This window comes from Nicotiana sylvestris, chromosome 1 (assembly GCF_000393655.2).
Source record: "Nicotiana sylvestris chromosome 1, ASM39365v2, whole genome shotgun sequence".
Taxonomy (NCBI): Eukaryota; Viridiplantae; Streptophyta; class Magnoliopsida; order Solanales; family Solanaceae; genus Nicotiana; species Nicotiana sylvestris.
This window is the reverse complement of record NC_091057.1, coordinates 56,216,217-56,240,772: the sequence shown is the minus strand read 5'-3', so window position 1 is coordinate 56,240,772 and position 24,556 is coordinate 56,216,217. Positions and strand designations below refer to the sequence as shown.

The following is a 24,556-nucleotide window of genomic DNA, read 5'->3' as shown; positions in this document are numbered from 1 at the left end:
TTTCAGATTTAACACAAATATAACCGAGATATAAAGAATAATTTTTCATATTTATAACAAATTCAATTTAATAAACTGCTTGAAAACTCATCTAAACGACCTCAAAATGCTGAAAAATAGCACGATTCACTGTATAGCAATAACTTTTTCTCACTAGATTATTTTCGATGAACCTACCAAGTTTCAGGTCAATCGGAGTCCGTCAAATTCATGACCACCAGCCTATAACCAAACTCCGAGAATAACCGTTTTAAGCAGTTTCATGAATTAAAATAAATATGATATTGATTTCCATTTTCCTTATAATTATACTATGAGCTCAAGGCATATATTATATTTTTCCTATTTCTAGGATACATAATATCTCCTTTTGCAATAAATTATCCTTTTATTAAATACACAAGGACCTAAGATATTATATTTTCTCCCGTTCGATGAAAAACTTAATATCTCTTCTCATGGGTGGAGTTGATCTCACTGGTACCCAAAGATAAAGCTCTTTTTCTAGTTAAGAACCTCCACCACTAATTTAGATTTATCAAGGATAATTTTCACATGGTACATTAAGCAGATTTTAATGACTCAAATAAATAGACCATTTTGTGAATCCTACTTATTAATCATAATGCTCAATCCATGAATAGACACAATTTCACATGTACAAATTTATTAATAATTTTTCATGAGTTCAAATAAGCAAACCACTTTAGTGGTAACTATTTATTACTCACAAAATTCTCAATTTACGAGTGAAGATACATGTAGCTCATAAAATTATTTTATGGCAGATTATGGACCACAACTTAAAAGCCATGCCAATAATATAACTCATACAAAATACCGTCATATTTCACTTAATTACAACCTCCAACCAGAGAAAAAAAAATTTCATCGAAAATCCAAGACTAGTAATCACGTAGGGCATGAAAACATAAACTAAAATTTGAGAAATTTTTTATGCACAAATATGCTAAACGCTCCAATCATTAGTAATCTAGGATATGAGGATTTTACTTTCTTACAAAATAATTATATCATCACACAATATCAATTATACCTTGTAAGACCTAGTCAATAAAATCCTACACCTATATTATTGAATTTAATACAACAACACGTCTATTTACAAATAGTCAATGTGTAAACCTATTATATCACCAGTATTTAATCATGGAGACCGTGGGGAGTCATCCCACCACCATTGAATTAAAAACGAATTAAAATTATTAAGAAATAATTTTCAGAAAATAAAAAAACGTCCAAAACATAGTCCAAACGACCTCAAAATGCCGAAAAATACCATGATTCACTGCTAAAAGAAGTGAGTTTTTCTCAACACGTCGGTTTTGATGGACCCACCAAATTTCAGCTCAATCGGAGTCCATCAAATTCGCTGACCTCCGAAAATACCGACAATTCGATCAAAGTTAGATTTTGTGTTTTTCTAGGTTTTACCAAAACAAATCCAGGTTATGCCAATCAAATATCAATAAAAATAGATATATGATGATTACAAGAATAATCCAAATTTTTTGCACAGTTAATTCACAAAACAGCAGTGCAGTTTTTCAGAAAACCACATATACATGTAATTCAAAAGCGCACATAAACACGATATTCTTGTTTCATGAAAGAATTAGTTATCTAATTATATGTGAGTGGACTCTGATACCAATTGATGGATTATAATAAGTAGCGGAAGCAATCCCAGTATCAAAATCACATGTAATCTAGACAACTAGTATAAACGGGATTTCACAGGTTACTTCTTGAAGCATGAACAAAGCTCCTCTATCACACGAGCCTCCAATTCCACAGCAATTCGATGAAATCTCCATTACCCGCACGATCACGATCTCCGACCCACGGTCTTCTATTGTGTTACCCAAATAATATCCGAAAATAACAATTTCGTGTGGGCTAAAATTCTAGAAAAACTTGGCGAAAAATTTCGGACACCATGTATTACTTTCTCTAGGTGGAAAACCTTATTTATTTATAGTACAAGTTTTAAGGGTTAAAATCCTTTTCCAAAACCTGTTGGGTTTTCTTTTCCACCAGAAAAAGGATTACTTTATTTCCTATTATTTAGGCACAGTAGGGACCACTGAATTTAATTAACAAGGCTCCGATTATGGAATTAATTTCTAATTTTTGAAATTAATATCTACCATAATTAGTTACGAATTATTCCACTAAAAATTCGTATTTCCATTCCTTATTCAATTTTGAAATTCATCCATTAAATCTTATTTAACTCCCCATGTTAAGTTTTAGATACTAATCAATTAAATTAAATTACTGACGATTTAATTTATTGATTATTTCCTTTAGACTTTCGATATATTTATTCATGTGTCAGATATAAAATTCACCGGCCGAGTTTACACTTGAAAACTTATAAGCTTTCATAAAGGTGTATCATCAATCTCTAAACCGAGACATGGATTCTATCAACTAACTATTACTTCGCCAATAAACATTATTATTATTATTATTATTATTATCCAATTTACCAGGCATATTGACCCACAAAAGAATCTTGCCTTTTAATAGATCAAAACAACAATAATGTACACAACTAATAATAATTATATCAACGGAAAAGGGCCAAATATATCCCTTTACTATTGAAAATTATTTAAATTTATCCTTCGTTATACTATTTGACCATTTCAAACCCTACCTTTATACTATAAATCACATTTGCCCTTATTTTTGACGGAGGACCACTTGGCAGCTCCTCATTAAACGACTCACCCCAATTTAATCTACCCGGTGTACAACTCAATTACCCATAACCCGACCCATTAGTGAATGAAAGACAACTGTAGTTTTAATTTCCTTGCTTGGAACTTAATTTACTCATCACATCCAAGCATGTACCAGCAAGGAAAATCCAAAAGACCCTTTAATTCATTTTCTTCAGTGTTGGGTCATTCCATAACAAAGTTGTACACCTCGAAGATGCCGAAAACAGAGACGAAGAAGATGAACTTCATCAACTTCTCAATAAACAATTCTTCATTAACTTCGTCTCGAACCCGAACCCACAATATTGTTGGGACCACATTTGAACTCCACTATTCTAAGTTGTGGTCATCAACAACAAGATCATAACTTGATTTCTCGAATTTGAACGTCAACAAAGTATAGTCATTTTTGTTATCATCAGACAACCAGTTATGATATCCCATAAAACCCATCAACTTCAATCCTCTCATTGCCTCTGATTTTTCATTTCAAGTGCTTAATCTGCAATACCTTTTTGCTGTCCATGCTGAAAATACAACCTTGGATCTTCCCCTATTATGCAATCAATGGAGATTTCTCTCTCTTTCCCAACGAAATTTGCTTTAGTTTTGGAAAGATCCCAAAAAATGTGAACGTTGTTATCTCCTTTGTTGTTAAAATCTTTGGACCCCTGTTTCCTCTAGAAAATAAAGGGCTTTACGTGGAGGTGGAAAGAAGGTGTACTGGTGGAGGATAGATGAGGAGAAGAAATCATAGTATTATTACGAACTTCATCAGAACATTGAGAAAAAATGGATGTGAAAAGATCTGCAGGTTGGGAGACCAAGTGAGAGTAAAGAGGCCGAGGTGAGTGTGGTGAGGGAGGTGGCCAGGTTGGAGTAGCAGCAACTGGTGGTTGCGTCGGTGCCGGAACGACGGCCACGTTAAGAGGGCATCAAAAGCAAAAAGAACGGGTCGGGTTATGGGCAGTTGAGCTGTGAACCGGGTAGATTAAATTGAGGGGTGGCTCGTTTAATGAGGAATTGCCACGTGTCCCTCCGTAAAAGATAAGGGCAAAAGTGATTCATAGTATAACGGTAGGGTTTGAAATAGCCATATATTATAAGGAAGAGTAAGTTTAAACAATTTTCAATAGTAAGGAGATATATTTGGCCCTTTTGTGTTATATCAAGATTAAGAGTATAAGTACGTTTAATGGCTAGAGAGTTTATTTTATTAAGTCAGTATAAAATATTTATCTCTACTTGGTCCGTTCAATACATACAAAATGTACTAGTACAAGAAGTTGGAATTAAACCATTCCCATAATCAAGATAAATTATATTTAATCTTGTCCTACAATCATCCATGATGGTTTGTCCAATTCCATCATTAGATTGTGAACTCAAACTTTATACTTATAAGAATCGATGATTTAATCTTCCGTGTATAAGCTAAACTCTATACACTAAATCATCTACTATACAAGCAATGGACAAAGATTAATTTATGATCTATTTAAAACTTTATTAAAATTGAATAAACAATTATTCTATAATAAATACTATATCTAAACCAAACCCATGGTTAATAGTATATATTTCAACAATCTCCCATTTAAACTTTAACCATGACAATTATTAGAATATACTATATCCAAATGCATGGTTAATTGTATATGCCCCAACAACACCAATACACATAACTATGTAATATATGATTAATGATATGATAAGTGCAGTTATGGAACTTGAGAAAATTCTCGCTGAAAGAGGGTAGTGAATAGCCTATCATTTGAGGAGCCTTTGTATCTGATGATTACATAATATGTACAATTAAATGAAAATTCACTTGCTGTTTAAAAAAAAAGTCTTTTATATGCTGCAGGAAGTTCAGCGCTTGGTTTGGCCCCTGAGAAACAAAGTGAAAAATAATTATTTGACCCCTGAGAAACAAAGTGAAAAATAATTATTTCAAGGCACAACGATTGCATCTATTATGAAACAAAACTAATTGCCCATTAGATTTTCCTTGAGGTGCTATTTGAAGAGCTTGACACAAATAGAACATGATTAATAGTTTCAGTTCTCGTTAAATCTGTTACAATTTTGATCATTTTCGTCATAAGGGTGAAAGGGGAGACGAGCGTTTTCAGTGGTATTAGCACCGAATACCTGCTACCTGTCACTAGCACAGATACCGCATACCAAGGCGTTGTGTCTTAGGTGGTTTTCAGAGGCCAAGAAAATCATTTAAATTAACCGTGCAGAAATTGAAATGCCCAGTATTTACAATGTGTCGCATAATGTACGAAGAGTGTTTCATTAGCTGCAGAAAATCAGAGAAGATCACAGCAATAGTATTGGCCAAGTTCACTTAAAACATATGGTCGATAAAGAAACACATATTAAAGAAAACAAGGAGGAAAACTCAAGTTTTATTTGAAAGGGAATAGATGATTTACAACGGCCACACTTAAACACTCTTTTCTCTTTTTGTTTTTTGCTTTTCTTTTTTATGTTACTTTTTCATTCTTGAAAACAGTCACATATTGCAAGCATAATTGTCCAGACTTCCGAAAGGGGCCACACAAATGTATTATTCATTATGAAGTTTCATGAATCATTTATTTTGATAGCTTTAACTCATTCCCTGAAGTGACATTTTAAGTACGCGCATAACGCACAGAAATCCGCTGCTGGATCAGGCTCCTACAAGAAGGACATTCTTTCATTCCCTGCTTCTCGTGGAGCTCGTTGCATGTCGTGCATACCACCTGATGAGCACATGGTAGAAAAACCACAGACATCTCCTCCGACAAGCACATCACACACTCACGCTCTCGTTTCACCCCTCCATCCCGAGAGTATTCCTCAAAATCTGTCACCATTGAGGAGATATTAGGCATTTGAGTGTCCTTTTGTAATGAAGCACTTCTAAAGTCTGCCAGTTTGCTAGCATAGCTTCCATCTATGCCTCTTTTAAGAGCAGCTATCTTTGAAGAATCGGTCTTCAGTCTGAGCTGGGATATTTCCTTTTCTAGCTTTTCAATATCATCTTTAAACTTCTGTAAACTACTTTCAGCTTTTAATTTGGTCATATCCTCCTTGGATTTGGCTGAAGTTTCAATTTCTTCTCTCTCTTTCCTTACTGAACTAGCCTGCCTAAGTAAGTCTTCGTTGGCCTTTTCTTCCTGCTTCCATCTACCCTGCAAGACATTGGCTTGTCGGTAAGAGCATAGCTCATCTGGAGAAATCACATTAGTATAAGAACATCAGTTGAAAGTATAAAGATCTACGAAAGACCTGCAAAGCGTTCACTTCCCTTTACTGTTTGCCGTTAGCAAATTCATATATCAAAAGGCAAAAGCACAAAGTGCAAAAGCTATATGGTTTTGATCAGAGACATGAATTTCTTTCATAGCCCCACCCACCTCAAAAAACCCCTTCCCAAAAAGTGACCCTTCCCCACTTCACTCCCTTGGTGACTCGAACCCCTAAACTCATGGTTGGAGGTAGAAGGTCCTTTTCACAAGGCTATCCCTCCCTTATCAAACTATTCAAAAAACATGTTTCATTGAAAAAAATTATTCTTTGTGACACTGATTTGGTTTTACCAATACTTTGGCAAGGGTGAAACAAACTCGATATCATGTTAAGAGTTAAGACAAATGGAAAATGTGAAGTCTCAAGTGAAGCAATAAATAAAAATATATCCATTCAATCTTCTGCAAAATCTTGTAAGAGCCCTCCAACTGCAATGATGCATGTAGGAGGCAAGTGCCAATAACCTATTACTGTAACTCTGCGTAGTACCATTTCATCTACATTACGTCTCAAGATCCATTTGATAAATTCCTTTAAAAGTTAATCACATCAAGGTATCACATGAGATGTCTTCTGAAACATTATGTCCACATCAGACATCAATGTCAAAGCATATTGATTTCAACACATGAATAAAAATGCAACAAGACACTATGAGAGGTGGAGATACCTCATTCCCATTGTCAGCACAGCTATTTGACTTAGACAATAAGCTATCCCACTTCAAAAACACCCTATTACAAAGTGAGGAAAATGGCACTGCACAAATATGCTATGCACTCCTACTAACAGAACAAAGCCAAAAGATGCGGAAAATATCTTGCATTAGTTAGATGCTTCTTGATCCCAACTCTTGCTTATATAAATAGAAATTTGCACAGACGAGAGTCAAGCTACTCTCAGATAAAGAATCCAGCAGGCAAAAGTTCCCTTGTTCAGTTTCAGATTCTAAAATTACACAAGTTAGTAAAATAAAGAAAAAGGAGAGAGAGAGAGAGAGAGAGGTTCAAAAACCGCGTCGAGTCATTTTTAAGCAAACACATACAAGAGGGTCATTTATATTTCTCATCATTAGGTTTATCTGTCAAGTAGGAAAAAAGTACCACATCCCCATCTGAGAGAGAGAGAGAGAGAGAGATTAGGTTTATTTGTCAAGTGGGAAAAAAGCACCCAATCCCCATCACAGAAGTCAGATTGCATGTAGCTTCTACAGAGATGTCAGTTTGCCAATGACATGCACGTGTCCGACTGAGGAGAGCCAAGCTACCACAATACCACTTATTCACCGACTTTATTGAGCATCGTATATGACCTTAAACACAATTTACTAGCATAAAGCTTGTTAATTAGCATCTTATTACCTAATATGCAAAAAAAAATCCTCTTTAAGAATTAAAGGTTAAGGTCCTAGTACATAACTAGACATTACAGTCTTTTTAACTTAGCTAAAGAAGCATCTTGTGAAGAATTTATGATCTTAGTTCCCCTAGTAAACATACCTCGAGCTGGTTTTGAACATCTCTAGCTTGCTCCAGCCGTTGTTGCAGTTCCACCAGCTTTCGTCTTTCAGCTATAAGTTCATCCTGAAATATAGCTTTCTGCTTCTCCCATGACTGGAACCTCATAAGCGTCTTCTTTTCCCTCTTTGATACTTCCTGACAGCTCGCAGCTGACTCTGCTGCACGAAATTTGGCAGCTTCCATTTCCCTCCTTAGTACAGCATTCTCAATTTCAAGCCTACGAACAGCAGCATTAGCTCGTTCGACTTGTCCGCTAGCCTTACACAAGGCATTCTCCATCTCGGCCAGCTTTTTCATGGTATTTTCTTCCAAACTCTGCTTCTCTTTCTTAAGCCTCTCCACTTCCTCTTTTTCTTGCCGAAGTGTCTTAAGCTCAGCTTTGTCTTTACTCAGTCTACGAGCAGCTTGCATAACCTTTTGATTGGCCCATTCTGTCCACTCTTGGAGCTGACCTTGCAACTCCCGAACCCTTGGAACTAACTTCAAAATCATTTCATCTTTCTTGTCTTGAGGAACCCATTGACCAATAGATTTTTCATTTGGAATCATATTAAGAGAACAAACAGCGCCCTCAGCATTATAACGAAGAGGCATCGGGGTGATGTTGCAGTTGGTAGGGAATGAGAGCGAGAGCTCAGTATCAGCAACGGGCAATGCAGGTGAAGTATTCACTTGCGGTAATGAAGAAGGGATATTTGCATTAGGTAATGGAACAGAAACATTGACATTATCGAACCCAAATACTGATGTTGAAGAAAATCCATTATTTGTTGAGATACTATGGTGTATATTACCTTGAGTCACAGCAAAACTGGTCTTATTGATCTTTGATGAAGCATTCTTTATATTCATGCCGGCAGAATCTGCCATGGACTTAAGTTTATTATCTAAAACTAAACCACCAAAACCATTGAGTTTCCTACCGACTCCTTTAGAACCGTAAGTACGGTAATGTTTCTCAAGATGTAGGGACTTCTGCCTAAGTATGTACTCTCTTTTGGTGATCCCAGACAACTTTCGACTACCGACAAACTCCTCGTCGACGGTTGGGGGATTGGGTGTTCCAACTGCCGTAAATGTTTTATCAACAGTGTCAAACAGAGAGCTTGAAGAATCTTTCTCTGAAATAATTCCACTCGGGAAAAATGAAGATTTGGTTTTGACATCATGAACTCCGGTCATAGCAGACGCCTCCAACTGAAAGCTATGCCCACAAGTTACAGAAGCGACATTGGAAGTCTCAGACGAACAATGTGCACAAGCAACTGAAGGATTTGTCTTACAGGGAATTCTATTGTTGGATTCGGAACTTTTGGCCTCGGATTGCAAATAAGGCTGCACAGAAGCAGAGGAATTTTCATTCCCATCAGCAACCAAACTACTCAAAGGATCACTTTCCATCGCACAAGCATGAGATACATTCATGTCACATATTAACAAGCACCACATTGCATCACCAGTGCTAAAGAAAGGCCTAACTTCTCGCAGAACACAGACCAATTCAGCCAACACATACTTTTCCATCTGCTGCAAATCCTCAAAATAATGCTCCCTGCACAAGTCAATCTCCTGGCCGCTACGAAGAAAACCCAATGTATTCTCCACTATGTTCGACACAATGTCCTTACAACCATAGCAAATACCAGACCTTAAAACAGCCTTTGTGGCAATATCTTCATTGTAACCAAAGGCCATTATTCTTTTAATTGCACTCCTGAAAATTGTATCCAAGTTGCTCAAGACAAGCTCTTCTAGCCCGGATTCCGTAAGATCACTCCAATCGGCATCATGGAACTCTTCAGTTGTTTCAACTTCCTCCTCTCTAGGCTCACTCGGACCTACTTCAGATGATCCTACGCTGCAAGACAATCCGAGGTCAAGTTTCAAACTTTCTGAGCCGTCTTGCTTCGAGCTACACATATCACAACCATTCGAAAACTCACGACTAGGGATCATTCCAAATTTGTCCGCTGAAAATTCAAAACTCGTGCACTCAAACTGAGGAGAAGAAATTATTTTATTTGGATCAGCTAGAGGTGGATCCGCCCTGAATTTCCTCTTATTCCTACTCCCTTTTTCCAAGACTGTCAAAGCCGGTGAATATTGAGCCGACGTCGTAGCACATGCCTTTGCAACCATTGATGCCATAACTTAGCTGCCAAAAAAAAAACATCTTTCTTTCTCAGAATCACCCCACGAAATTAACTCACAATTATTTAAAAATCACAAATGTGTTGACATCATACCAATGCACATAACTATAACAAAAACGCTGAAACCCAGTTCTTAAGCTGTCACAGAACATCAGAAAAAACAAACTAATAAACAACTTTTTTTCCCAATTGAAATGCATTTAACAAACCATATTAAACATGATCATATATATTGCTCAAGTCTAAAATCTTATAATCCAAACAAATTCCACAATCCAAGAACTATACATATGACTTCACAAAAATTTAATAAAATCAACATGAATTAAATAAGTTACTTACATCAAGAACAACAATTACCCAAAAAAAACTTCCAATACTGAATGAATTTAAATCACACCCATTAAACTTCCGATCAATCTCATTTCAAATCAGCAATCAAAATCAACCCATAATAAAATAACAAAAATAAATTCGACGAATAAAAAAAAGATTCTTTTTTTAGATAAGATCGGTACAAGACAGTGTGAGAATTTGATCAAGATTTGATTTTTAAAGATCAATTGATCAAATACATACCAGATTTTTGAGCTAAGGTTTCGAGCAAATCAAAGGTAGGATAAATCTAAAGAGCATAGAGAAAAAGAGTAGAGAAGATCCTTAGTTTTTGTTTGGCTTTTTGTTTGTTTCTTTTTATTTTATTTTTTAGCTTTAATACATTGAACGCCTCTCTCTCTTTCTCTGTCTCTAAATTTTGGGGTGAATTTTTACTTTTTCTTGTTTCTATTTTTCTATGTGAGTTATAACTTTAACCAGAGATGTACACATGTAATTAAACTAGACATGGTTAGGAAGAGTCATCACATGGGGTTTGGAACTAACTATGGTTAATATTGTACCAAACCAAACACCAATACTCAAGCTACTCCCACCCCACGTGGAGTTTTTTTTAGTTACATTTTTTTTTAAAATTACGGATAGAGTTCAACAACAACAAATTCGGTATAATCCCACCAATGAATATGAGAAGGGTAACGTGTATGTCGTTTTTGCCCCCACCCTGAGAAAGTAGAAAGGCTATTTTTGGTGGACCCTCAACTAAATAAACATGATAAAAGGCACACTGAAAGGAAGGAGTAATAACAAGCAGCAATATCAATAAACTAATCATAAAATCGAAGCGAAAGTAACGACAATAATAACAAAAATATACGAATAAGACTATACAAGACTAATACTAAGTAATGCACTAAAACTACTGGTATGAATAAGGCAAACGCTCGACTACCTAACATTCTACCTAAATCTCAACCTCCACAACTTCCTGTCAAGGGGTATGTCCTCGGTAAGGTGGAGCATCACCATGTTTTCCCTAATCACTTGTCCTCAATATTTCTTCGGCCTATCTCTATCTCTCCTTAGGCTCTTCAAGGCCAACCTTTCGCACCTCCTTACTGGGCATCTGTGCCTACGCTCTTCACATGTCCGAACTAGTGGTGGCAAAATGGGGGGGGGGGTGGTTTTAGATTTAGGCGGGTTAAAAATGGGTTGGGTCTCTACCCGCCCATATTCCATGTTGTTCAAAAATGGGTTGGGTGTTAAATAGGTGGGTTAAATATGGGTTAACCCATATATATAAAATGTAATATTTTTTCAAGTACATTTATAATTTTTTTTTGCTTAGAATATTTAGTGAAATATATAAGCTTAATTAGAATAATATATACTCTTCTTCATTAAATGTATTCAAATTTGACTATCATATATTCATATTATAAACTTAAGTTACTCTTCCAAAAAATATGAGTATTCATTTTAGGAAGAAAACGTTGAAATATGTGCTCTATAACTAAATAAAATGCTATTTTTTGGATGAAAAAGAAAGTACTTTTTCTACAATATGAAAAGAAAGTACTCATTTTGTTGAAATGAAAGAAAATACTTTTTCTATATCATGAAAAGAAAATATTCATTTTGTTGAAATGAAAGAAAATACTTTGTCTACATCATTTTGTTGAAATGAAAGAAAATACTTTTTCTACATCATGAAAAAAAAAACCTTTTTTTGTTGAAATGAAAGAAAAATTCTTTTTTTAAATCATGAAAAGAAAATACTCATTTTGTTGAAATAAAAAAGAAAATACTCTTAATAATATTTCTATTGAATTGGGGGGGGGGGGATGGTAGGGTTAAAACAATCTATGGGGATCAGTCGGTGGGGGTGTAGGGGGTGGGTTGGTGGGATGAAAAATAGAGTGGGAAAGATTGAAAAAAAGTTTTGGAAAATGTTTTCCCTTCTCTTGATAAGGAAAATATTTTTCTCTAATTTCTTGAAGAAAATACTTTCCAAATATTTAAGCCAACCAACCATGGAAAAATTTAAAAATATTTTTCGAAAAATATTTCCCTTCATACTGTATAGTTTTAAGTTAAAGTGATGCATTAAAAGTGGGAAAAAACATTCTCTTTCTTAACACGTACTCTTCAAGAACAAATGAAAAACTATACAAATTTATTTTTACTTCTTAAACTATTTTTGGTATTCGAGTATGCATTCTAGAAAGAACAAGGATGCTAAACAAGGAGTAGTAAATAGTACAGTCAACTATAGTGAGAAGAAACACACTAAGGAAAAGGAATTGGAATATCTTGATAGCATTTTAAGTTTAAAAAATGATATCATACATTTTGAGTAAGCAAAAGTTGAAGATAACCCACAAGGCTAACCTATATTTTACCCATGAATATCCATATTTTCACAGATTGAATATGGGTTGAAGCTCAAATTTTATCCAACATAAATATCACTCATTCAACCACTAAAATATGGATGGATTGGACGAGTTGACAAAATATGAGCTCATTTTCTAGCACTAATCCGAACTATCTAAATCTTGCTTCTCACAAAGAGTTTGATAAGAAGAAATAGAGAAAAAAAAAATAGAATAGCCAAAATTTAATGTGTACATATTGTGTGAGAAATATAGTTCCGCTCACATTAATACCACTAGACTATGTCTATGTGTGTGACCTTGATAATAGAAACTAGACAATTTAAAAGAAAAGAGCTTGTGATGCACAACCATATGATACAAACATGAAATGCAATGATGTAATTTTCATTAGAATTTTATTGGCGTGTTTTTTGATTTTATATTGGTAATAATTGCTTACAAGAAAGTGTAGTGCATTTGAATTTACATGTTTTTATTTTTAAATTTGAAGTTGTTACGGATTAGAAATATACATTATTATTATTATTATTATTATTATTATTATTATCACATGCTAGATAGATTTGTTACATTATAGAAGCAAATAATAGACATGGATTCACTTATAATTGAGCTGTTTATAGATATAAAATCTCACTTGTATCATAGTAATTTTTATCACGGTAGTATAATAGGTAGCTTGATAATTAATTAGTTCAAATCACAAATCGTAGTTGTTTTAAAAAAAAGAAGACTTGCACAGGATTGACAAAAAAATATATTAAAAGATTAAAAATAGGAGTTGTTCCGTGTGATATGTCAATAGCTTTTTTTTTTTTTTTGGTCGAATGTCAATAGCTTTTTTATTTCTTCAAAATGTTGACTTTTGCCTTTAATATTTGATGCATTAAATAAATTGTACTGATTTTAGAGCCTTCTTCTTTACTTGTGAGTTAGACGTGCTTACATTTATAAGAAAAGAAGAAAGCTTAAGTTTCAAGCACAAGCACAAGCACAAGCACACCTTTAGTTCAATAATTCAATCAGGTAACAACTATTCTGATAAGAAGCAATCACCATAAGTCCATAACTTTAGTAGTATTTATAGTCCTATCACCTCTCATTGATTGAAGGGGTATTTTTTACTTCCTGGAAACTTATAGTATAAAAGTTATGTTCACCTTGGTATATGTGATGATCCGAAAGGTCATCACTTTTTTTAGAAATAAATTATGTGTTTTAAAGCCTTAAAACCTCTTTTTATCTTATCTCGATTTACGTGCATGGTGCAGACCTATATCCGGAAAGCCTTTTATATGAAAATATGAGAAATAAAAATTTATAGAGTTAATATTTGATTATGGTTGACTTTGATCGACATTTTGAGCAAATGGACCCGGATCTGTGTTCCAACGATCTCGAGAGGTCCGCAGTAAAATATGGAACTTAGGCGTATGCCCGAAAATGAATTCCGAGGTCCCAAGCTTTAGAAATCAATTTTTGAAAGAAATTATTTTGCTGAATTATCTATGAAATAAAGAAAAGAATTAATGCTTGAAACCATTGGTATCGGAACCGTATTCTGGCTTCGGAGCCCGGTACAAACTTGTTATAGTATTTAAAGGATAACTGTGACATTTGGTGAAAAATGGAGTTTATTTGACGTGATTTGGACTTCCGGTTGAAGAGTTATGAACTTTAAGTGTTCTTGATAAAAATGATGAGTTTTGAGGCTTAATTCATGGTTTTACATGTTATTTTCATGATTTGATTACACGAGTAAGTCTGTATGATGTTTTTAGGTTAATGTGCATGTTTGGTTTGGGGCCTCAAGTGCTCGAGTGAGTTTTTGAATAGGCCATGGAGTGGAATTTAACTTAGGATGTTGCAGATTTTTAACTGATATGTTGCAGGCCTGCAGGCTTCGTATTTGCTCGCAAATACGACCAATCCATCGCAAATGCGAGAGAAGGCCTGGGCAGGGCTGATCGCAAATGCGATCCTTCCTTCGCAAATGCGAAGTGGCCCAGCAATTCCCTTTGTTGCAAATGCGACTCCCTCATCGCAATCGAGTTCGCAAATGCGAACTTTTGTCGCAAATGCGAGAATAGCAGACTTCTGAAGGGTTCGCAATTGCGAACCCTGGTCGCAATTGCGACATCTGCGACCTGCAGATTTATAACTTAGCCGAAAATCTTTCATTTTTCAAACCCTTTCAAAACCAAAACACTCTTGGGCGATTTTTCAAAGACAAGTACTCTTCCAAATCGATTGTAAGTCATTTCTAACTTGTTCTCATCCATCTTAAACGTCTTTTCTCATAATTTCAACTCAAAATCAAAGGTTTTCATGGGAGAAATTGAGTGTTTTGGGTAGAACCTAGGTTTTTCAAATTTTGGGAAATTTGGACCTCGATTTGAGGTCTGATTTCAAAAAAATTATATATTTGGGTTCGTGGGGGAATGAGTGATCAGGTTTTGGTTCGAACCTCAGGTTTTGACCATGTGGGCCTGGGGACGATTTTTGACTTTTTGGGAAAAACTTTAGAAAACTTATTTTCATGCATTGGAATTGATTCATTTAGCATTTATTGATATAGTTAAGTAACTTGTGGCTAGATACAAGTGAATTGATGGTGGAATCAAGAGTTAAAGCGATAGTTGAGACTTGAATTGTGTTCGTGGCTTCGAGGTAAGTGTTTGGTCTAACCTTAGCTTGAGGGATTGAGAGTTGTGTCCTATTTGCTATGTGTTATTTGTTGAGTACGACGTATAGGCATGGTGACGAGTATCTATACGTTGGAGTGAAGCATGCCCGTGAGTCTTACATTATGATTATTATGACTCCATTTGTATCGTTCATGCCTTTTGTGATGATTTCTATTGTTGAGTAAAGTTTGTAGAAGTAATAGTGGTATTGAATATTGACGAGCGTTGGCTCAGATTGAATAACGAATTGTGAAAGTATAATTGGCAATTGAACCTTATAGAGCATTGACTCAAATTCTGAAGTAAGTTGTGAAGTAAATATGAAAAAGAGAGAGGATTATTATATTGATTCCCTTGCCAAGATGTTATTGCTTTTAATGCTATCTCCCTTGCCGGGATGTTTATGCCTTTGATATTGTTCCCTTGCCGGGATTTGATTGTTGAACTATTGTTCCCTTGCCGGGATTTTATTGTGATTTTATTTATTTCCTTGCCCTGTTGTTCGTGATTGTTGTTTGGGTGAAGAAGAATGTTAAAGCACGAAGGGTGATGCCGTGCATTGTTTTGGTGAGAGAGTGTTAAAGCACGAAGGGTGATACCGTGTATGATTTTGTGAGAAAGAGTGTAAAAGCACAAAGGGTGATGCCGTGCCGCACGATGTACAATTCCATGCTGATTATATTGATTTGACGGTGAGGACGAGAGTAAAAGTACGAAGGGTGATGCCGTGCAGTTTATATTGATTCTTATGGTGAGGATGAGAGTAAAAGCACGAAGGGTGATGCCGTGCACTTGTTTGATTTCTAATCCTTGTTAATACTTAAGCATGGTGTTCCTTGTATTTACCTACTGTCTTTCTATTATCATTTAATGTTGCCCCACAGCATGTTCCCACCTCCAGTTCTTAAATGTACATTACTGTTCTTCTTTTCCGTTATATATGATTTAACTGCACAGGTTCATTTGGTAGTCTTGTCCTAGCCTCGTCACTACTTCGCCGAGGTTAGGCTAGGCACTTACCAATACATGAGGTCGGTTGTGCTGATACTATACTCTACACTGTGTGCAGATCCCGGAGCAGCAGCATACGGACCGTAGCTTTGGGTGGCTGCCTTCAGTCCAGTCGGAGATTCCGAGGTAGTCTTGCCGGCATCCACAGGCCTTGGCGTCTTCTCTTATCCTTTTAGTCTGTTTATTTTATATATTTTAGAGACAATGTTGTAGTAAATCTTTCAGACCCTTATTTGTAGTATTCCTAGATAGTCTGTGGAATTGTGACACCAGTCTTGGGTAGTTTTCTATGGATTGGTGTCAGCATCTTTCTTAAATTATTTCATTTCAGTTTTTCCGCTTATTAATTTTCCGCTATTTATCTAATGTTGGTTATTAACTGTTAAAGGATTAAAATGGAAAAAGGCAAATAATTCAAATGGTTGGCTTGCCTAACTTTCATTAGTAGGTGCCATCACGACTCCCGAGGGTGGAAAATTCGGGTCGTGACAAGTTGGTATCAGAGCTCTAGGTTATATAGGTTTCACAATTCACAGACAAGTTTAGTAGAGTCTGCCGGATCGGTACGGAGATGTCTGTATTTATCCCCAAGAGGCTACAGAGTTAGGAAAAAAACTTCACATCTATTCTTTCCTATCGTGCGATTTGGTTTCTCAATGCTAATTGAATTTCTACTCTATTCTTTCGCAGATGGCGAGAACACGCGCTTCCTCATCCACTGATCAGCTACCCGAGCCCCCAGCAGCAGCTCCCAGGAGGGGCAGAGGGTGAGGCCGAGGCCGTGCTAGAGGCCGAGGTAGGGGCAGAGCTCAGTCCAGAGCAGCAGCACCAGTGGCGGAGCCTCAGGTTGAGTTTGATGATGAGATTCCAGCCCAGGCAGTTCCGGTGGGCCCAGATCAGGTCCCAGAGGGGTTCATTTCTACCCCAGTACTCTAGGATGCTCTGGTCCGTCTAGTGGGCCTTATGGAGAGTGTCTCTCGGGCAGGCTTGCTTCCTGTAGCACCAGCCGTCTCTCAGGCTGGAGGAGCAGCCCAAACTCCTGCTACTCGCACTCTGGAGCAGATGGCTCCCCAGTTTCAAACTCCAGCAGCTCAGCCAGTTGGAGCAGTTCAACAGGGTGTAGTAGCTCAGACCGGTGATGGAGCAGCTATGTCTGCCGATGCCTTGTGGAGATTGGACATGTTCACCAAGCTCTTCACTACCACTTTCATCGGTGCATCTTATGAGGATCCCCAAGATTATCTAGACAACTGTCATGAGGTTCTCAAGAACATGGGGATAGTGGAGACCAATGGGGTCGACTTTGCTACTTTTTGCTTATCTGGATAGTGGAGACCAATGAGGTTCTCAGCTGTTTTTGGAGAAGTTTCTCCCAATCACCCAGAGAGAGATCTATCGGAGGCAATTTGAGCGTCTCCAGTAGGGTTCTATGATTGTTACTCAGTACGAGACCAGGTTTATTGATTTGGCCCGTCAGACTCTTCTCATACTTCCCACCGAGAGAGAGAGGGTGAGGAGGTTCATTGAGGGACTCATTTAGCCTATTCGACTTTAGATGACCAAGGAGACGGGGAGTGAGATTTCTTTTCAGGAGATGGCCAATGTGTCCAGGAGAGTTGAGATGGTTCTATCGTAGGGAGGTGGTCAGGGGTCTAACAAGAGGCCTCGTCATTCAAGCAGATTCAGTGGTACCTCATCTGGAGGCAGGGAATCGTATGGTAGAGGCCATCCTCCTAGGCCCTTTCAGTTAGCACTTCAGGTTTCTCACGGTGCTTCAGGTAGCCGTGGTTCTTATATGCAGTATTCTGATCAGCAGTCCTATAGTGCACCGCCTTTCCAGAGTTTTTGGGGTGGTCATTCAGGTCGTCAGGGTCAGTAGTCTCAGCAGCCGAGGGCTTGTTATACTTGCGGTGATATGGATCATATTGCTAGGTTTTTCCCTCGAGCATCAAGAAGCTCTCAACATCAGGGTTCCTGTGCCATAGTTCAAGCACCGAGTGTTCCATAACCCGCTTAGCCAGCTAGAGGTAGAGGTAGAGATGCTAGAGATAGAGGTAGAGGTATTAGAGGTGGAGGTCAGGTAGCTAGAGGTGGAGGCCAGCCAGCAGCAGGCCATCCTAGAGACGTAGTTTAGGGTGGTGGGGCACAACCCCAATGTTATGCTCTTCTATCCAGGCCTGAGGATGAGGCTTCCGATGCAGTTATCATAGGTACTATTATGGTTTGTAGTAGAGATGCTTCAGTTTTATTTGATCCAAGATCTACATACTCCTATGTTCTCTTATTTTGCACCGTATCTGGTCATGCCTAGTGATTCTTTGAGTGCTCTTGTATATGTGTCTACACCGGTGAGTGATTCTGTTGTGGTAGATCGTGTCCATTGTTTGTGTATAGTTGTGATTGGGGGTCTTGATACTCGTGCAAAATTGTTACTTCAGGACATGGTTGATTTCGATGTCATATTAGGGATGGACTGGTTATCACCTTACCATGCTATCTTGGACTGATATGCCAAGACTGTGACCTTAGCCTTTTCGGGTGTACCTCGTTTAGAGTGGAGAGGAACTCCTGGTCATTCTACCCGTAGTGTTATCTCATATATGAAGGCTCGACGTATGGTCGAGAAGGGGTGTTTGGCTTATTTGGCGTATGTTCGTGATTCTAGTGTCGAGGTTCCTTCTATTGATTCTGTGCCTGTTGTTCGGGAGTTTCCAGAGGTATTTCCTTCAGACCTACCGGGTATGCCACCCGACAGGGATATTGACTTCTGCATTGATTTAGCTCCGGGCACTCAGCCTATTTCTATTCCGCCGCATCGTATGGCCCCGCCTGAGTTGAAAGAGTTGAAGGAGAAATTGCAAGACTTGCTTGAAAAAGGTTTTATTAGACCTAGTGTTTTGCCTTGGGATGCCAGTGTTATTTGTTAAGAAGAAGGACGGATCGATGAGAATGTGTATAGATTACCGGCAGTTGAACAAGGTACCAATCAAGAATAAGTATCCATTGCCGAGGATTGATGATTTGTTTGATCAGTTTCAGGGTGCCAAGGTATTTTCAAAGATTGACTTGATATCTGGCTACCATTAGTTGAGGATTAGGGCATCCGATCCCTAAGACAGCTTTTCGCACTCGGTACGGGCAATATGAGTTCTTGGTGATGTCATTCGGGTTGACAAATGCCCCAACAACTTTTATGGATTTGATGAACCGAGTGTTCAGGCCTTACTTGGATTCGTTCGTGATAGTCTTCATTGATGATAGTCTGATCTATTCCCGCAGTCGGGAGGAGTATGAGCAGCATCTGAGAGTGGTCCTCCAGACTTTGAGAGATAGTCAGTTGTATGTGAAGTTTTCAAAGTGTGAGTTCTGGTTGAGTTCAGTTGCATTCTTGGGTCATGTTGTATCAGCAGAGGATATTCAGGTAGATCCGAAGAAGATAGAGGCAGTCAAGAACTGGCCTAGACCAGCATCAACTACAGAGATCCGAAGTTTCTTGGGATTGGCAGGCTATTATCGTCGGTTTATGGAGGGGTTTTCACCTATTACAACCCCGATGACCAAGTTGACCTAGAAGGGTGCCCAGTTCAGGTGGTCGGACGAGTGTGAGGTGAGCTTTCAGAAGCTCAAGACAGCTTTGACAACAATACCGGTGTTGGTTTTGCCCACAGATTTAGGGTCATATACAGTTTATTGTGATGCATCTCGTATTGGACTTGGTGCGGTGTTGATGCAGGATGGTAAGGTCATTGCCTATGCTTCGCGGCAATTGAAGATTCATGAGAAGAACTATCCGGTTCATGATTTGGAGTTAGAAGCCATTGTCCACGCATTGAAGATTTGGAGGCATTATCTATATAGCGTGGCATGTGAGGTGTTCACGGATCATAAGAGTCTGCAATATTTGTTCGAGAAGAAGGAGCTAAACTTGAGGCAGAGAAGGTGGTTGGGGATATTAAAGGACTATGATATCATCATTTTATACCATCCGGGAAAGGCCAATGTGGTGGCCGATGGTTTGAGTAGGAAGTGAGCCAGTATGGACAGTCTTGCTTATATTTCGGTCGGTGAGAGACCGGTTGCTTTGGATGTTCAAGCTTTAGCCAACCAGTTCGTGAGGTTGGATGTTTCTGAGCCCAGCTGTGTGTTAGCTTGTATAGTCGCCCGTTATTCATTATTGGAGCGTATTCGATATCGACAGTATAATGATCCCCATTTGTGTGTCCTTAGAGACACGGTGCAGCATAGAGGTGCCAAGCAAGTTACATGAGGAGATGATGGAGTTTTGAGGCTACAGGATCAAGTTTGTGTGCCTAATGTGGATGGGCTCCGGGAGTTGATTTTAGATGAGGTCCATAGTTCCCGGTACTCTATTCATCCGGGCACCGCTAAGATGTATCAGGATTTGTGACAACATTATTGGTGGAGGAGAATGAAGAAGGACATTGTTGCATATGTGGCTCGGTGTCTGAATTGTCAGCAGGTTAAGTACGAGCACCAGAGGCCTGGTGGTTTGTTCCAGAAGATTGAGATTCCTGAGTGGAAGTGGGAGAGTATCACTATGGACTTCGTTGTTGGACTCCCATGGACTTAGAGAAAGTTCGATGCGGTATGGGTTATTGTTGATAGGCTTACCAAGTCAGCACATTTCATTCCTGTGGTAGTCTCCTATTTTTCCGAGAGGTTAGCTGAGATCTATATCCGAGAGATTGTTCGTCTTCATGGTATGCCCGTGTCTATTATTTTGGACCGAGGTACGCAGTTTACCTTACATTTTTGGAGAGCAATTCAGCGAGAGTTGGGCATAAGGGTTGAGTTGAGCACAGCGTTTCATCCTCAGACGGACGGGTAGTCCGAGTGGACTATTCAGATTTTGGAGGATATGCTCTGAGCTTGTGTCATTGACTTTGGAGGCTCGTGGGATCAGTTTTTGTCTTTAGTAGAGTTTGCCTACAACAACAGCTACCAGTCGAGTATCCAGATGGCTCCTTACGAGGATTTATATGGTAGGCGGTGTCGGTCACCGGTTGGATGGTTTGAGCCGGGAGAGGCTCGGTTGTTGGGTATAGATCTAGTGTAGGATGCCTTGGACAAGGTCAGGATTATTCAAGATAGGCTTCGTACAGCTCAGTCCAGGCAAAAAAGTTATGCTGACTGTAAGGTTCGTGATTTGGCTTTCATGGTCGGTGAGCGGGTATTGCTTCGAGTGTCGCCTATGAAGGGCGTGATGAGATTTGGGAAGAAGGACAAGCTTAGCCCTAGGTTCATTGGCCCGTTTGAGATTCTTGATCGAGTGGGAGAGGTGGCATACAGACTTGCGTTGCCGCCGAGCTTATCCGCCGTGCATCCAGTGTTTCATGTGTCCATACTTCAGAAGTATCACAGCGATCCATTCCACGTGTTAGATTTCAGCACTGTCCAGTTAGACAAGGACTTGTCCTATGAGGAGGAGCCGGTAGCTATTCTAGACCGGCAGGTTCGTCAGTTGAGATCGAAGAGTTTCCCTTCTGTTCGTGTTCAGTGGAGTGGTCAGCCTGCTGAGGCATTGACCTAGGAGTCCGAGTCCGACATGCAGAGCCGTTATCCCCATCTTTTCCCCGACTCAGGTACTTCCTTCTTATGTCCAATCGAGGACGAACGATTATTTTAGAGGTGGAGGATATGATAACCCGAAAGGTCATCACTTGTTTTAGAAACAAATCCCCTATTCCGAGGCCTTAAAACCTTCCTTTTACCTCACCTCGATTTGCGTGCATAGTCCAGACCTATATCCGGAAAGCCTTTTATGTGAAAATATGAGATGTAGAAATTTATAGAGTTAAAATTTGATTATGGTTGACTTTGGTTGATATTTTGAGCAAACGGACCCGGATCTGTGTTCCGACGATCCCGGGAGGTTCGCAGTAAAATATGGGACTGCCCGTATGGCCGGAAATGAATTCCGAGGTCCCAAGCCTTAGAAATCAATTTTTGAAAGAAATTGTTTTGCTTAATTATATATGAAATAAAGTAGGGGTGTACAAAGGAAACCGACAAGCCGCACCAACCCGATAATCCGAATCAAACCGAGAAAAAACCCGACTATGGTTTGGTTTGATTTGGTTTGGTGTTGGAAAAAAAACCCGACCAAATTAGTTTGGTTTGGTTTTAACGAAAGAAAGTCAAACCGAACCAAACCAACCCGATATTATATATATACTCGACATTACATATATAGAAATTTTAGATATATTTAATATACAAATATACTTATTGTGATGTAATTTATAAATATTTGTTAAAATTTTTCATAAGTTTATCTTTTAAGGTATTGTTTCAAGGTTGGACTTAGAACTTTTGAATGCTTAGACATTAATATTAATAAATTAAATAATGCTGACAAAAGCCCAAACCAAAATCAAATCAATAATAATGCTAACAAAAGACATTCAATTTAATATTACGAACGGGAATGTATTGAATATCTATTTTTTGTTTTGCAATAATTTAGATAAAAATGCATAAACTATTTTTATTTTTCTTTAACATTTATTCATGTAATTAATACTCCCTTATTAGTCTATTTATTTAACATGACTTTGTACCTTTAGATTATGTTTATTTTTATTATGGCTTTTTAATTAGCAATATTTATATTACATAATTTTATTATCTTTATTGTTGAATATTTTAGGATAATGCCATGACACATCTCATATTTTGTATTATTTTCTTGGAAAATACTTTATATAGTTGTATCTTATTAGGATTAAAGAAATATTTTGAGCATACGTTATATGTTTTGTTCTACGAAGATTTTACCGGGAAAAACCGAAAAAATCCGAATAACTCGAAAACCCGAGAAAAACCGAGCTTTATTGGTTTGGTTTGGTCTTTAGATTTAATAATCCGACACAATTGGTTTGATTTGGTAATTGTAAAATCCGAACCAACCCGGCCTATGTACACCCCTAAAATAAAGAAAAAAATTAATGTTTAAAACCATTGGTATCGGGCCCGTATTTTGGTTCCGACGCCCGGTACAAACTTGTTATAGTATTTAAAGGATAACTGTGAAATTTGGTGAAAAATGGAGATTATTTGACGTGATTTGGACTTCCGGTTGAAGAGTTATGACCTTTAAGTTTTCTTGATAAAAATGATGAGTTTTGAGGTTTAATTCATGGTTTTATATGTTATTTTTATGATTTGATTATACGAGCAAGTCCGTATAATGTGTTTTAGGTTGGTGTGTATGTTTGTTTTGGGGCCCCGAGGGCTCGGGTGAGTTTTGGATAGGCCACGGAGTGGAATTTAACTTAAGGATGTTGCAGATTTTTAACTGATATGTTGCAGGACTGCAGGCTTCGCATTTGCGAGCTCGAAATGCGACCAGCCCATCGCAAATGCGAGAGAAGACCTGGGCAGGATCGCAAATGCAAAGTGGCCCAGCAACTCCCTTTGTCGCAAATGCGACTCCCTCATCGCAATTGCGAGTTCACAAATACGAACTTTTGTTGCAAATACGGGAATAACAGACTTTTGAAGGGTTCGCAGTTGCGAACCCTGGTCGCAATTGCGACATCTGCGACCTACAAATTTATAACTTAGCCGAAAATCTTTCATTTTTCAAACCGTTTCAAAATCAAAATACTCTTGGGCGATTTTTCAAAGACAAGTACTCTTCCAAATCGATTGTAAGTCATTTCTAACTTGTTCTCATCCATCTTAAACATATTTTCTCATAATTTCAACTCAACATCAAAGGTTTTCATGGGAGAAATTGGGTGTATTGGGTAGAACCTAGTTTTTTCAAGTTTTGGAGGATTTGGACCTCGATTTGAGGTCCGATTTTAAAATAAATTATTTTTTTGGGTTCGTGAGGGAATGGGTAATCGGGTTTTGGTTCTAACCTCGGGTTTTGACCATGTGGGCCCGGGGGCGATTTTTAACTTTTGGAAAAAAACTTTAGAAAACCTATTTTCATGCATTGGAATTGATTCATTTAGCATTTATTGATATAGTTAAGTAACTTGTGGCTAGATACGAGCGAATTGGTGGTGGAATCAAGAGGTAAAGCGATAGTTGAGACTTGAATTGTGTTCGTGGCATCGAGGTAAGTGTTTGGTCTAACCTTAGCTTGAGGGATTAGGAGTTGTGTCCTATTTGCTATGTGTTATTTGTTGAGTACGACGTATAGGCATGGTGACGAGTATCTATACGATGTCAAGCACGCCCGTTAGTCTTACATTATGATTATTATGACTCCGTTTGTATCGTTCATGTCTTTTGTGATGATTTCTATTGTTGAGTAAAGTTTGTGGAAGTAATAGTGGTATTAAATATTGATGAGCGTTGTCTCAAGTTGTATAACAAATTGTGGAAGTATAATTGGCAATTGAACCTTATAGAGCA

At 37.9% G+C, this 24,556-nt stretch overlaps 1 protein-coding gene across 1 annotated transcript; it reads right to left on the bottom strand.

The window, feature by feature from the left end:
• Nucleotides 1-5,140: 5,140 nt before the first annotated feature.
• On the bottom strand, nucleotides 5,141-10,422 carry LOC104214428 (putative E3 ubiquitin-protein ligase RF298). Its single transcript, XM_009764086.2, has 3 exons — nucleotides 10,312-10,422; nucleotides 7,559-9,734; nucleotides 5,141-5,941 (listed from the first exon to the last, which is right to left on the bottom strand). Exons 2-3 carry the CDS (start codon nucleotides 9,725-9,727, stop codon nucleotides 5,399-5,401), a joined length of 2,712 nt encoding a protein of 903 aa, XP_009762388.1. The 5' UTR covers nucleotides 9,728-9,734; nucleotides 10,312-10,422; the 3' UTR covers nucleotides 5,141-5,398.
• Nucleotides 10,423-24,556: the final 14,134 nt, after the last annotated feature.